Source organism: Rhinolophus sinicus, chromosome 3 (genome assembly GCF_057876585.1).
Source record: "Rhinolophus sinicus isolate RSI-liver-muscle chromosome 3, RSI-T2T, whole genome shotgun sequence".
NCBI lineage: Eukaryota > Metazoa > Chordata > Mammalia > Chiroptera > Rhinolophidae > Rhinolophus > Rhinolophus sinicus.
Window position 1 is genome coordinate 42,712,421 of NC_142503.1, and position 15,728 is coordinate 42,728,148.

The following is a 15,728-nucleotide window of genomic DNA, read 5'->3' on the forward strand; positions in this document are numbered from 1 at the left end:
CCTTGGCTACCATTAGATTCACCTAGGGACTTTTGTGTTTTAACGTTTTATTTTGAAATAACTTTAGATTTACAGGAAAGTTGCAAAACTAGCACAAAGAGTTTCCTAATATCCCTCACCCTGCTTCTCCTAATAATAACATCTTATATAACCATAGTATAATTACCAAAACAGGCATTCATAGTGGTACAATATTATTAACTAAACTATAGACTTGATTCAAATGTTACCATTCCCCCCCCCACTAATGTCCATTTTTTGTTGTTCCATCATCATAGTCAGGATCCTACATTGTTTTTAGTGGTGATTTCTTAGTTTCTGTAATAGTTCCTCCCTTTTTCTTTATCTTTCATGACCTTGATTCTGTTGAAGAGTACTGATGAAAAATTCCATACAATATCCAATTTCGCTTTGTCATGTTTTCTTATGATTGGATTGAGGTTATGCATTTTTATTAAGAATACCACAAAAATGATGTTGTACATCATAGCAAGGGGTTCAGGATGTTGATGTGTCTTATTGCCAGTGATATTTATATGGTTAAGTTGATGTCTGCTGGGATTCTCCACTGTGAAGTCACTATGTTTTACTTTGTATTGGTAAGTTTCATGGGGAGAGTTCTTCAAGCCTATGCAAATCCTTTTCTCCTCTTCTGCTCGCTAAATTGAGCATACATTTTTGAGTATCCTGTGCAACAATTATTCTTTGGTGTTTGTCTAATGGTGATTCTCTATTTCCCTCTTTTTTTTACATGTATTACTTGGAATTCTATTGTGAGGAAGTGTTACCTCTGCTCCTCCATTTACTTTTTTATTTTGTTATTTAAATGAAATTCATGAATTTTTATTTTATTCTATGGTTCAAAAATCCAACACTATCATAATTTATTTTGTTGCTCAGATTGTTCTAGCTTTAGCCATTGGGAACTCCTTTAGGCTGGCACCTGTGTTCTTCTGACAAGGTCCTTTTTTTTTTTTTTTTTTTTTTTTTGAGCATTTTCTTAATTTGTGGTACAATGAGTTGTTCCAGGCTCATCTTGTGTTTTTTTTTTGTTTTGTTTTTTTGCCTCAGCCCTAAAATCAATCACTTCCCACCTAGGAAACTTGTTAAATTCTCATGCCCAGGTCCCAGTTCAAACCAATTAAATTAGAAGATTTGGGGGATGGGACACTAGTATATCTTAAAGATCCACAGGTACTTCCAATAATAGCCAAGTTTGAGAACCAAACTAGAGAAGTGCTTTGCTAACTTTAAGGTGGCTATGAAGTTCCAGATAATTTTGTTAAGATTCTAGTAGAGTAGGTCTGAGGTAGGGACTGAGATTCTGTGTTTCTAACAAGCTCCGAGGTCAGCATATTAGCAAACCACACTTTGAGGGGAAAGGACTAGAAGATGTTATTTCCTCAAGTACAAAGAAACCTTAAAAATTACCCGTAGAGTTGCATATTGACTCATGGCTGTTAAAAGATTCACTACTTGCTAGGTTGCTATTCAGCATCATTTTATTTTCTAATTAGTTTGGGTTAATGGTGGAAGGAACTATTTGCCATGCAGTGTAGACAGCATCAAAGCGATTGCTCTAAGAACTGAAAATGGAATATGAAACCACTTGATTCTGAAAGCTAACCACTATAATGAATAAAAATGAGTAAATGTGTTTGGTTGTCTTCTATTTCCTAAACAGGCAAAGAGTACTGAATAAATCTTTTGGAAAAATGAAGAGTGATAATGAAAAAATATGTCAGGCTAAAGGCATAACAAAAAAAGTCCCAGATGTGAATATCCATCTTATCCATCTTGGAAAGATAAATACAAGAGTTTGGAGTCTTCTGTGGGAAATAGGTCACCATTTTGAATTTTGTTTAAACAGAATCCTTCAGGGAATACTATCCTCAGTTCTTTTTGTATATTAGGTCAGTTTTTCCAGCTGTTTTCAGAACATGCATATTTCTGTCCAGCTGCTAAGCTGCTTTGATCTCCCCAAGGTAATTGTTTTCCAGGAGAATGAGAACAAAAAGGTCCAAAGAGACACAAACTATAGTCAGTCAAGTTCATTCTAGTCCCCTTCTACAGAGCCATGCCCATTTGACTCAGAAAATGGCTCTTTGATCTCCGAACGGGGATCATCTTCTATAATCCTCAAGCTTTTGTATAATTGATACTTGCTTACAGTGATACTTAAAAAAGGCTGATTCCCAGTCCTTTAGGTGGGGCCGGGAAACCAGCATTCCCTCCTCCCTTGTCTGCACCCTGGTGATCTGATACAGTGTTCCATATACAGAACTTTGAGAAATGCTGATCTAAGAGATCAGACCAGCAGCACCCTCCCTTTGGCCCATCACAGGCTTATTTTAATTTGCTAACATAGCTTAGTTTTCCATTCTTTTCAACTTTTATGTCAGAGACTCCAACAGCTGCAAATCACATTATTATTTTTTCTCTCTTGTCCTTTTCAATCATCATGTAAACATTCTACTACTTTTCTTCTGAACCTTGTACTGTAACCCTTCCTTCCCTAGAGCCTCAGATAAACAATAGCTTGAGAGGCTGTGATGGCTTTTCCTCCTGACTGAATAGTCAGAAACTGTTATGGTCTGTATTATGCTACAACCTCTGGTATAAATCAGAAACCCCAATCTAGGCCACCTCAATGGCCACCTTTATATTAATATTTACTTTGTCTTGAAATTGTACTTCATTGGTCATAGGGTAGCAGGAAAATCGATCATAAATAATGGTAATAAAAAAATCTATCAAAGGTGAATAAGATCATCTTCATAATCTAAAGATAATGTGATGTTTAGGATTTTTTAGTGTATTAAATAGAAACATGTTTACTTGCAATTTTGCAAAAAACGTTCATTCTGAGTTTTCATGTTCTAACTTTATGTATGTAAGGAAGAAAGACAACTGATTTCAATTTTATTAAATCCTAAACTTAACCCTTAGGAGAAAAGTCATGACTCTAGAAATAGACTAAGGGTGCCATGACTTTTGCTTGAACATCCTCAACCTCAGAGACACAGATTTGGCCATTGGGAGCTCCACCCAATGGCCATTGGAGCTCCCCTTGGCCCAAACCCACAGCGAGAATGGTAGAGACAACAGAGACTCCCAGAGGCAATGTCTCCCATCACTTAAGAGAACAACACAGAAAACTGAGACAGGTGTTCAATTATAACACAATGAACATTTTCTCAGTGCCCAGAGATGTTTGTCCCTGAACCAAACACTTGGGAGTATGTCCAACAGAAAGTCTGGACCCTGATTATCTTGAAGGGGGCTGACCTTGTCCTTTCTTGTCTATAGGCTAATTTAGTTGTGTCATGTGAAGCTACACCATTGGCTTCCCAGGAGTAATGACAAAGTCATTTTATTTTTCTGGCTTTTGCCTAAAGTGACATTGCAGGAGAAAGCCATGCTTTTATACACATGTCTGGCCCCAAAGTCTCCAACATTAGGGATATTTATGAGAAGCTCTCTTGGAAGGATGCTTTCCTGACCACTGAGAAAGATGTTTATAATTTAATTACAATAATAAGATAAGAAAGGTAAACTGTATGATTTAGATAAATCAAAACCCCAGCAGTTGTCCATAGGTATAATTGGGATGACTTTAGGGAACTATTCTGACCTTCTGATCATCTTCAATTTATAGAGTCATTTTGAGTTTGCCAAGTTCTGGTCTGGAAACTCTCAGCCTGAACCATAGTCATATTTTCCCCATGGGTCAGCTGTGGAGATGATCACATACACTGTTTTCCACTGTGTGTGTCAAAGTGGAGTATGAAATCCATTTAGCTGGTCGCCACTAGCACTATTATTTTCCATAAAATATACTAAAAATTTTAGACTGCAATGCTTATAAGATGGGTAAGTATTCTTCCATGGAATTTTATTTGTATTCGTATGTATATATGTATGTATATGTGTCATGGGTTGCAATGAGTTGCTATACATTGCTTATTTGGAGTTAAGATTTAAAAAGTTCAAGAAGCACTGATTTGTACTTGACTTTGATCTGTAGGTGTTAAAAGCATAAACACTGGGGCCAACTTGTTCAAATCTTGGCTCCATCACTTGCCAGCTATGGAAAGCTGGTAACTTCAGGAAAGCTGGAAAGCTGGTAACATAGGGAAAAATTACTTATCTTCTCTGTGCCATAGTTTTCACACATTTCACATATGTAATATGAGAATAATATTTGCTGCCCCATAGAGTTGATATGAGGATTAAGAAAATTAACACTTTGTATCGTGCTTAAAACCTTGCCTGGCATTTAGTAAATGCCTTATGAATGCTTGTGGGGGAAAATATCTGTTCCACAAGTATCCTTTTATATCCTTTTACATATTGAATCAAAACAACAAAGTCCCTGCCCTATGGAATTTGTAATCATATATATATATATTATACATATATACATATATGTATATGCTTTCCAAGTATATATGTATATATACCCATATACACATATATATACTTTCTATATATGTACTTTCCATATATATACTTTCCATATATACTTATATACTTTCCATATTTTATATATATATATATATATATATATATTATTATTATTATTATACTGGAATGTTTTAAAAAGAGTGCCTTGGAATGAGACTGCTGGGTTCAACCACAGTTCTACCATTCACTTGTTCTGTGTCCTTTGGTAAGTTCTTTTTTGACCTTGCAGATCTGTTTCTTCATCTATAAAGTGGGGCTAATAGATAGTCTCCTACGGTTGTTGCCAGGATTAAATGAGACCATCCACAGACCATGCTTAGGGCTCAAGTGATAATAGCTATTATCATTCTTCCTGTTAGTAATTTAGATTATGTCATTGCTTCTACTTTCCCTATGTGCTGAAAAGCAACCCCTCCTCCTTTTTCATGTGAATGGCTTGCTTAAGTCATTATTTCACTTTGGCTGTGGCGAATCAATCACATAGGGGCTCAGATAAAGACCAGTACTCCTGACTAGAAAAGCAATTGTGAAGCCCAGGGTCTACTCAGACTGTCCCACTGTGCTTTCTCTTCAGCCTTGCTCTCACAACTTATCCAAGTCACTAGAATTGTCCTTTTGCCTCAGCAGGTCTTCACAGTCCCGCAGATAATTCTGAAGTGTCACAATGCAAGCCTGATAGCCAGAGTCCATTTTACAGTATGGTTGCCTATGGCAATGGGGGTCACATCATATTTCCTTCCCCTTCATCTCAGGGGAGGAAACCGATCAGAACAAAGCTTGCTGTCTAATATGATGAAGCATTTTATATGATGTATCACTTGTAAATACCGTGATAACATAAAAGGGCTCATTAGCTGAACGGGCTTTCAAATCGAGTCATTCAGTTCTTAAGGACCTTTGGGAAAACTGTTCTGACAAAGAGAAATCTAGGATTCTGGAGGACTCCTGAGCTTGAAGACCTGCTAACTGTTTTTCTGTAACTCACCCCTCATTTCCCATGGCACATTGTTCCTGTAGCACTACCATAGCTTTTAAAAATTAATAATGGAGCTATATTATGCAGCATCAATCTCTTGGTTGACCATAAGCTCCTCAAGGGCAGGGGACCTGCCTTATTCATCTTTGTATCCCCTGCAAGCACCTGGCACACATCTCAATCAATGTCTGTGGAATTGAATTTGTTTGAATTTATATCCCAGGTCACAGTTCCAGAGCTCAGAATAGGACTGGAGCTGAAGGCAAGTGAGGACTCATTTATTTCCCACTACAGAACTGAGTGCTGGCCTCTGAGAAATTCAAGTCACCCCATTACCCCAAAGGCTGCCTCCTCCATCCCCAGAAAGGGCCTTACGGTGATTCTATTTTTGCCTTTGGTGAAAGCTCTTTCTCCTAGTTTTTAGAGGTAAGAAAAATGAAGCACCGGGTCCTGCATTTTGTTGGTTTACAATACAAAGCTAGGAGAAACTAAGTGGAAACGTGGACTCTTTTCATCCTCTGCTGAGCTGATGTGGAGACAGGCAATGTGAGGCCACAGAGCCCTTTCTCATTTAGCTTTGTCTAGGATTGGCACAGTGCTGGGCGTATTCTTGGTCCTAATTAAATACAGGGACATAATTAGTTGTTTCCCTTCCCTTCAAAAGGTAAAAGTCGTTGACTTAACTGTTTAGTTTATAAACAGAAACAAAGACAAAAGATAGTCTTTTGAAAACTCTCCACGTGTCTAAGCCAGGCAGTCTGCTGAAGCTTTATACTATATATTTGCTCTAATTCTGTCCATAACCAGACAAGAAAGGTATATGTCCTCATTTCCAATTGAGGAAATGAGGCCCAAGGAGTTTAAATGGAGAATCCGGGATTGGAGATCAGCTCCGATCGGATCACTATACCTGGAAGTTTCCCCTTTCTCCTGCAGCACGCTGGAGGGTACGTGTGTGTGTTTCCTTTTACCATGAAAGCTCTGCTACTTCTCCTTCTGGTCAGTTTCCTCGATTCCACTTTTACTGAAACAAAGTCCAGTTCTTGCCCAAGGTCTCACAGCCACCTTGGCCATCTCCCCCTGGCGTTCCAAGGACCGCCAGCCACTCCTCCACTAAGTTAGGAGTCCCAGCCTTTGGATTCCGGGCTCCACTCAGCATTCTCCAGGGGACCCGCGCCTGGCCCTGGTCCCGCGAGCCCCAGCACTCTGGTGGGACCGAGTAGCCGGCACCTCGGCCCCGCCTCCCCTACCTGACGCCTGGGCCGCCGGGGGCTCCACAGCCTCCGCCCACCGGCGCGCCCGCCCTGCCATTGGCTCCCCGGGCTGCCCGTCTCCTCCGTTGGCCCCGTTCGCTCCCGAAGGCAGGTTTTGCTGGAGAAGCCGCAGTCCCGGCGGCTCGGGCGCAGCGCGGGAGGACAGTGGAGCATAGAGCACCAACCCGAGCTGGCATGTCCCCGCGCGCGGGAGCCCCCTTGAGCCGCCGGGATCGGGCGGCTGCTAACTTGGCCGCAGGCTGTAGCAACCGTGCGGCGGCCATGTAGTCGCCGGCGGGGCTCCCCGCAGCCCCGGAGCGACTGTGAGAGCGATCCAGAGACCCGCAGCCTGCGGCTTCCCGCGGAGGCGCTGAGTACGCGCAGGGCCCCCACCACCCCTCGGGTCGCACTTTGGGCCGGAGAGGGAAATGGGGGAGAAAGTTTCGGAGGCGCCGGAGCCGGTGCCCCGCGGCTGCAGCGGTCGCGGCGCTTGGACTCCAGCTCTTGCGGCGGCTGCCGTGTCCTCGCCGGGCGCTTCCTCGGCCGAGTCCTCCTCGGGCTCAGAAACTCTTTCGGAGGAAGGGGAGCCCAGCGGCTTCTCCCGCCAGCAGCCGCCGCCGCCGGGCGGCGCCCTGGGCACCCGGCCGCCCACCGCGTGGGCTCCTGCGCGCGTGGTGCTGGAGCTTGGAATCTCTGAGTCGCCGCCGCCCCCGGGAGGAGCCGCGCCGCCTGCGCCCCGGGGCAGCAGCGCGTCCCAGGAGGAGCAGGACGAGGAGGTGGGCGCCGCCTTCCCCCACCTCGGCCCCTCCGGGTCCCGGCTGCCGGGCGACCCCCGCTCTCTACCCCGCACCCGGGCAGTGGGCAGGGCACACTGGGACATGAAGAGGGGGAGGGACCCCAAGTGCTCTGTCCCAAGCCGGGGTAATGACAGGAGCCTCCCTGTGGGTCATTCCCTGTGGTTGTTACCTCTGTGTGGGATGTGGGTATGTGTGTGTCTACATATGCTGCCTGATAGTGTGCTTTTAAAATGTCAAAGCAGCAAAATTCCTTACTGTCTGTATTTGCTACGGTGGGTCTGTGAATGGATGTGACCTGGACGCCTGGCTTGTTCTCACAACTAAGATCTCATTCTCCGAGTGGTTGTTGCTTCTCACTGAAGCGCTTGGGTCAAGGAGGAGTGTGGTGAGAGGCAGAGACAGTGTGTTGGGGGTGGGGACGGGTGTGAGCCGTCCCCGCGGAGTTGCACGGCAAGGTTTCAGTGGCGCCAGCCCCCTGGGATTGCCTGCTGGTGGTTTTGGCTGGTCCCCGCAGCGATTCTTCTCGAGAGGACTCCCAGCTCTCGGTCGGCGGCGCTGAAGTGCGTATCTGCAGCTCCCATTCAGACTCGTTTCAGGGTGTGCAGAGGCGCGCTGGAAGCCAAACTGAATAGCGCCCACCTTTTTCGGGGGCACTGTGTCCACCCTAGTTTCCTGGAAGGATGGGTCCAAAACTTGTAGGTCGCATCCTCACACGTTGAGCATGTGACTTTGGTGTTCTCCGCCAACTTTCGCTGACCTTTTTGTTCTGCCCTTGGAGGACAATTCAGGAAGCATAAGGCTCTTCATGTCTTCGAGATTGTTTGTTTTGGACATTTCTTGCGGGGAAGGCATCTTGATCAGGCAGGGCCATAAATAAAACATCACTTACACAGCCTCTTGTGGAGTTGATTCCTCAGTGCCAGAGTGGTATTTTCCTTCTCTCTGACGGAGTTAGCTTTAGGAAGTGCCTTTTCCCTCAGAGGATGCAAGCTGAGGCCATTGCCCTGACAGTAGCCCCCTGGGATCCCAGCCTGGAGGCAAAGACTAGATCTGGCACAAGGTGAGAGGAGTCAGGTCCTAGCCTGGCAGAGATGGAGCAAACCCTCGCTGGTCGTTGGCTCAGCCTCTGGCCATCGTCATAATCTGCTCTCCAGTTCCCCGTGTAGGAGTGCAAGGATCCTGGACAGGTATCTGGAGACCTACTTTCTAGAACTGCCTCTGCTCCTGAGTTGTGAGACGTTGGATGAGTTGTTTCATTCCTCTGAGGTTCAGTTCATTAGTTTAACCAATGAACTTCAAAGTAAAAGTCATTTCCACACATACACTCTCATTTTCTGATCAGAAATTTAGTTGGGATTCAACGTTCAGATTTATCCTAGCGCTAGGATGCCAGGAGTTAAGCAGAGTGCCACACCCACCAACAGAGTTACTTGACCAAATCTTAGACTGACCTAGGGTTCCTTAGTGCTTTCTTCTCCTTTTGAAGATGACAGGCATGTATTTTCACGTTTGTTTGCTCTGTGACATCTGCCTCAACTTTCAGAGATTAGCCCACTTATCACTGGGCAGCTGGGGGTCTGCCTTAATTTATTGACTTACCAATAGATTATAATTTAGTGTTGTCATTGGTAGAGAAGATAGTAGAGTTAATTGTCCTTTGTTTTCTGTGTAGCTTGGAGGGTGCTCTGTGGCACATGACATGGTCTTGCAGATCCCAGGCAGGGGAAGTCGGGGACTTCTCACTTTTGATCTGGATTCTGTAGCTGATTTATTGCCTGGCCGCGGGTTGACAGTGTTTTACTTTCTCGGAAGTGAATATAATGATAGCTTATTTCACAGGTAATGTGGCGAGGATTGGTTGATTGAAACACATTTTGGAAAGTGGAATGACTAAATAGTACTGGTCAGTATTTGTGAAATCTCAGAATTGGGTGTAAACTGATAAGAGTATTGCAATTTATTGTGTAACTTAACCTGTAGCAGGGGATGCTGGAAATTGTCCAGGAGTGGAAATCTTGATTTGCTCTGAGAATTTTAAATTGACAAAACTGAGGTTTTTTTCCCCCCGTCAGGAGGTAGAGAAGTGATAGTCTTGGTAAAAGGGGTTGAAGTCTCATGACCATTGTCTGGTTCTTACACTGGTGATGGGATGGTGCAGTGGTTCCCAACCTTTTGAGAGGGGGTGGGTTGTGGGCCTTTTGAGAATTTAATGGAAGCTCTTTACCTTATCCTCAGAAAATGCACACAATTATAGATACCATTCCAGAAGTTTCAGTCTGGAGCACTGGGTTATACACACTCAGTTTAGTGGAAAGACCTGAGTTTGATTTTCAGCTCTGCTACCTTAACTAGATGTGGGACTGTGAACCATTCAACTAACATAAGCCTCAGTTTTGACCTCTTTTTTTTTTTTTTTTTTTTTTTTTCAGTTTTTACCTCTTAAATGGGCATAGTAGCAATAGAATTGTTAGGCATTTTATACAACCATCTAATTTAATCCTAGCACGGTATCTAACATATTGCATTGAATGCTAAGTAAATATTAATTTTTCAAGTTCACTTGTGATAAAAAATTTGTGAAATGGAAGTATAAGCTTGGGCTGGCTTATTTATGCCACATTAATCTGCTATCTACATTTAGAGAATCTGAGGCTGTCTGTTCCGTTTATTCTCATTAGGTTAAAGTGGGAAACAGTTTTTACTTACATCAGGTTTTATTATAGCAAGGCACTGTCAGTGTATTGTATGGCAAGGCATTGAGTATAAAGCCTTAAAATGCCTAAGTGCAACCCATAAAATGTAAAGAGGTTCGTTTAGATTTTAAAATTGTTATATGTAGCTTGGGAGAGTCATTGTTTTCCAAAGTTTTTTTTTTTTTTTTTTTTTTTTTTTTTTTTTTAACAATAACTTACTGGGTGAATACTTAAAAAGCAGCAAGATTCAAGTTTCTAGTGTATTATTGCCGTGCTAAATCTTGACAACCTTGTTAAAGCTATTTTGAATATATCTAGTAATGTCAATAGTGTTCGACCTATTTTATATTTTATTCTATTGTTGATATTTGTGTAAACTTACAAAGTCTCTTAGACTTACAGCGACCCTTTACGCTTTTGGTGCTTAAAAACAATATAGGCAGACCTCAGATTTTGCAGGTTCGGTTCCAGATCACCACAATAAGGTGAGTATCTCAGTAAAGCGAGTCATGATCTTTTTGCTGGTGGTGAATCCTGCCTTCAGTGTGAAAAAAATGCAACATCTGTGAAGTACAATAAAGTGAAACTCAATAATATGAAATATGCCTATACTTAGTTTATGTCATGACAGTGATAATAGTTTTTATATACCTAATGTCAAACACAAGATTTAGAGATGGCGCTTTGCTTTTTGTTTAAATAAACTGCCTCTGACTTTACCACTGCTTCCCCAAGCCTGTGGATTTGGGGTCTGTGGGTGTTGAGGCGTAGTGGGCTGCATTTCTGTCAGTTACAATAATGTCGTTCGGAGGACGTTTCCTCTGACAACATTTCTGAGCTTTGCTGTTAGGCACTCGGTCCTGTTCCTTCCCAAACCACCTTGTGATGACTCAAAGTCCTTGGTTGCTGTTTGCTGTGTGCCAGTGAACTCCAATGGGCAGGTGGTTCGTCTTTGTATACCTAGCTCAGTGCCTCTACTATAGTAATAGGTTTCAGTAAATCTATGTTGAATGAATTAGGAAAGAATGACATTTTTGAAAATAGTTGCACATTTGATTGAAGGGTGACCATGTGTGTATTCATCTATTGTGAATTATGCTTAAACGTCTAGGTCTTTTATCAAAAGAACCTCATGGATCACAGTGAAAATGTCATGAACAGTTTTTCCAGGTAAATTTTGAACACAGTCAAATCCCTGATGATTCACTCAGAATGACTGTGAAGGGTCTCGTGTGTTAACTCTGTTTTTCACTTTGTGTTCGAACTTGAAACTTTCAAGGATTCATAGAATGGCAAGGGGAAAAACGGCTTAGTAGTTTAAAAGGATTTTCAATTCAATATTAAGCGACTCCTATATACTCTGCTACACTAAAGGATTTATTTTATTGACATAATTTGGGAAACAGTTCCCCTTATTAACAATTGGCACAATTATGGGATGTCTTTTAACTGGTATATGAGTTTGAGGACTGCTTTTAGTATCATTTTGGATGTGTATATGTGAGGCCCATCACATGACAGTAATGCAGTAGATTAATTTCTAGGGTTCGTTGGGTAAGAGAGTAAATAGCAAAAAGCAGCCATGAATTCAGTAAAACTTTTCATTGCATTTGCATTTTATTAATCACAGCAGCTACATATTTTGAAAAGACAGTACTGCATAAATCTTGGCATGTATATTATTTAGTCTGCTTTTTGACTCAGTACTTCAATAAGAGCCGCAAGTTCAGAAAATCAGTCAGTCAGCCAATGCATATTGAGTCTGCCTCTGTGAAGAGTACTCCTGAGGAAATGAGGGTAGATGAGACAGAGAGAGTTTTGACCTCACAAAGCTTCTAGTGTAGTAGAGGTGATAGTCACTAAACACATGATGATTAATTGGTTTCAGAGGGGGTAAATGATGTACAGGGGAACAGGCTGTGCGGGAACGTGTGCCCACACTGTGTAACTCATTCAGTTTGGGAGGTAGGAACTGCCTCACTGAGGAAGGTGATGTTTGAGCTGAGAACTAACGGATGAGTAGGAGTTAGCTGGGAGAAGGGAAGAGATAAGAGTGATGCTGTAGCAGGAGTCCCCGAAACGAGAGAGGATGGGGGGTGTGAGAGGAATCTCGGTTGTTTGGTATAGAGGAGAGCATGGCGTCGGATGATGCTTGTGAGAGAAGCAGTGGCTGGGTCATACAGCGCCTTTTGGACTTTATTCTAAGGGCATTGGGAGCCACTGCAGGATTCGAAGCAAGGAAGTGACATGATGAGATTTGTATTTTGGGACGGTCTGGCGGCAGGGAGCCCACCTGTTGGGAACTGCTGGTGTAGCCTGTTTAAATGTCTCAGGGTTGGAACTGATAACATGAAATGATGGCATTTATTAATTGGTGTGTAGATGGAACAGGGCGTCTTTCCTGGTAGTTCAGGCATTCCAGGTACACACATATGAAATATAAGAAGAAAAGAATTGAGGTCTATTCAGGAGAATATTTTAGTGTGCACATTAGTCTTACTTTTCCTTGTGATATTGCCTTCAGCCTACTATTTTCTTGAAGGAATATGTGGTGTTTGTGAGCTAGCACCCAGTACCAGAGTCTAGCATGTTTGCTTGGATTTTCCTAGAGAAGAAAGGGGCAGTGTCAAAGAACTAAGGCTTTTACCCTTTCAATCTCTGGCTGAGGTATTCTAGGAAGTGTCAAATATCTATATTTTGCCAATGTTTTGGAGTCAGTGATGAAGGCTATCCATCCCCTCAGACTTTTCCAATACTGTGTATAAGTCCAGTTGTTTTTTGGTTTGTTCCTATGAGGAAGGGTACAGAAGTACGATGGTGAGGGGTGCAAAGAAGACAAACCGTAGAAAGAATCCTGTTTGAAAATTTCTTACAATGACAGGGGTCTACATCCAGGTTGGCTGTCATTAGAGAAAACTGAGTGATGTGTGTGTGTGTGTGAGTGAGTGTGTGTGTGTGTGTATGATGTGCACGTGTATACCTTAGAAGAGATGATTGTGTTTTTCAGATGAAAGATGCCCCATGCTATTTATAGTCAGGTTCTCACATTCTATGGTGTTGCCTGGACAGGGCTGTGCTCCTCGCTTTCTTCCAGTCAGAGTCAGCAGCCAGTGTTTCCCTGCTCTGGGATCAGGGTCTGTAGTGCCTAAGGATGTGGACTAATGACCTTGGTTCAGCCACTTATAGATCATGTGACTTTGGAGAAAGGTTATTAATACTGAGACTGTTCCCTCATTTGTAAGGTGAACAGGCCAGTATTTATTACAGAGGGTCATTATGAGAATTCATGGAAGTTGCTATTATTATTGAGTATGGAAAAGCTGGTTTATGCAGAATATCAGTGCCATGGCCAGGAATAGCAGAAGCCTAGAGGTCGCTTCCCTGGTGGACTACTGCCAGCTTGTCTTGCTGGTAGTCCTGGCAGGCCCTTTCATTCATGAATAGGTAGACAAGTTACATAGTTATCACTTTTAATTTCATGGACAGAGCATTTCTTATGATGTACTAACAGCAAAGCTTTATGGTGTATGGTTCATTAACCCTTCTATTAAAACACTATCTCTCTTTTGCTCATGGAACCTGCTCTTAGTGATCATTTATTAAATAATATCCTAAAAGTCTCTATGAACGTGCAAATTACTCGCTACACCCAGGGAATTAGAAGGCAGCATGTGAGCCATATGGTGAGGCCGGTGAGATGACCCTGTACTCACTTAAGCTTCCTAGGTAAAGATTTAGGGGCTGAGAAGGGAGTAACAAGGAAATTCAGTGATTTTTTTTCTGGAAGCCAACTTTGGTTCATAGAAGCATTAGGGGTGGGGGTGAGGCAGGTAGTCCAGGCCACCCTAACTTTGCAGAGGGGAAATCTGTTAGAAATACGATAAAACTTCTAAAAATGCAAGAACTCATGTATGTAAATTGCCCAATGAAAATTATGTTGTGTCCCTTTGGGACAGTGTAAACAATTCAAGTTTTAAGACAAAAATGCAAATAACCCAGGAACACTTTTGTTACAACTCAAATGCTGGTGCTGTGACTGCAGCCAGTTTTCCTTGCATCACCCTGGTTCTCTGTTCTGTGCACGTGTGAAGGTTGACATTTACACTGCTTTGCATCGTTTAGTTCAAATATTCTTGTTCTCTTTTGTGTCTCCGATAGTTTTTCTGGTTTCTTATCCAGTAATGTTAGTTTGGGGACAGCATAACATAAAATATAATTAAGCAGAAATCTGTTTCTCCAACAGCTGCTGTGTACTTGTTTCTTTCCCTCTCTTAGCCCTTCTCTCTCACCTGGTTTAGAATTCCTGGGAAGGATTGGAGAGTAGCCACCTATATGCTTCCAGGGTTAGGAGAGAAAGCCCTTCCCTAAATGTGAAATGTTGGTTCAGGACCGTGGTCAGCGGTACATACACAAAAGTCACATTTAAGTGTATAGAACTTGTGTGAAATTTCTGGAGGCTTCTCCAACTTCTCTTAATGCAAAGCTTCACTGATTATTTAATGATTTGAATTCATAACTAGACACATGTGTCAGTGAGACAGCTTATAAATTTATACCCTAGGCCTGTACTCCTTTGCTGGCCCATCAATTCCTCTCTTGGACACAGTCGATATAATTTTGATTGCGGTACTTACTTCTGCTGAACCTTTCAGCCTAAATGCTTTGTACTGATATTGGGGTAAGGGGGAGGTAGGGAGGTGGGAAGGAGCATGGCATTACTGACAAACTGGCTTTCTTTTCTTAACAAATTTCATAGGCTATCATGTGGAAAATTAAAATTTAATTTTAATATTCTTGACTTTGTAATTTTGAGATGTTTTTTGGTGGATGGCAAGCTCACCAGTCTTTTGGCCTCTGCCTTAGAACTTGGTCAGCTGCTTTTTTAATACGATGAGAAATTAGGTATAAAGTTCCATCCTAGCTGATAATTTTGTGCCTTTCTCTGTTTGTTTTAAAAATAATACCATCATATCTCAGGTGTCTAGTGTTAACATTTGTCTTTTCAGGCAATTCTTTATGCGGAGATGTCTGCACCTTCTGCAATGCAAGAATAGCCCCAGTGTCTCATCAGGGGTAGGAAATAAAGTAAAATTGGGTTAGAATTGGTGGTTAAAATCTTATGTTGCTGTACAATGTCATTGAGACTTATATTCACAGAAATTACAAATTTAAGATTGCTTCCTAGGGCAATCACTGCTAGCTAAATATGTCAACTTATTGAAATAGAATACAGTTGTGGTGGAATCCATTTTGTGTATAAAGGTAAAGTGATTATTTTCACAAATAGGTTTTTTATGAATAAACTGGTTGCATAGAAATATGTCTGGCTCCTGTACACAACAAACTCACACACAAAAAATGGCATTGTCCCGCCTTTGTTTTAGCTGGAGAGCTTAATTGAAATCACCTAAGGCTTAATTGAAGTCATTATCACCCCCAGGCTTCTCAGTTTTTAAAAGGGAAGCTCTGATGATGCTCTCCTAGAGGCAGCCAAGAAGAGGAGGGCAGAATTCCTGCAGAGAAATGGGCAGCCCCAAATGCT

The 15,728-nt window shown here is 42.2% G+C and overlaps 1 protein-coding gene across 6 annotated transcripts in view; it reads left to right on the forward strand.

Annotated features, from left to right (window-relative positions):
* The first annotated feature begins 6,799 nt into the window (after positions 1-6,799).
* MAST4 (microtubule associated serine/threonine kinase family member 4) overlaps positions 6,800-15,728 on the forward strand; it is a 545,650-nt gene continuing 536,721 nt past the window's right edge. For 3 of the 6 annotated variants that reach the window (XM_088796536.1, XM_088796537.1, XM_088796539.1), the window contains exon 1: positions 6,800-7,472. In XM_088796536.1, coding sequence (XP_088652662.1) covers positions 7,125-7,472 — 348 coding nt within the window. In that variant the 5' untranslated portion in view covers positions 6,800-7,124. The remainder of the gene's footprint in view (positions 7,473-15,728) is intronic. The other 3 variants (XM_088796534.1, XM_088796538.1, XM_088796535.1) reach the window with 1 other exon arrangement.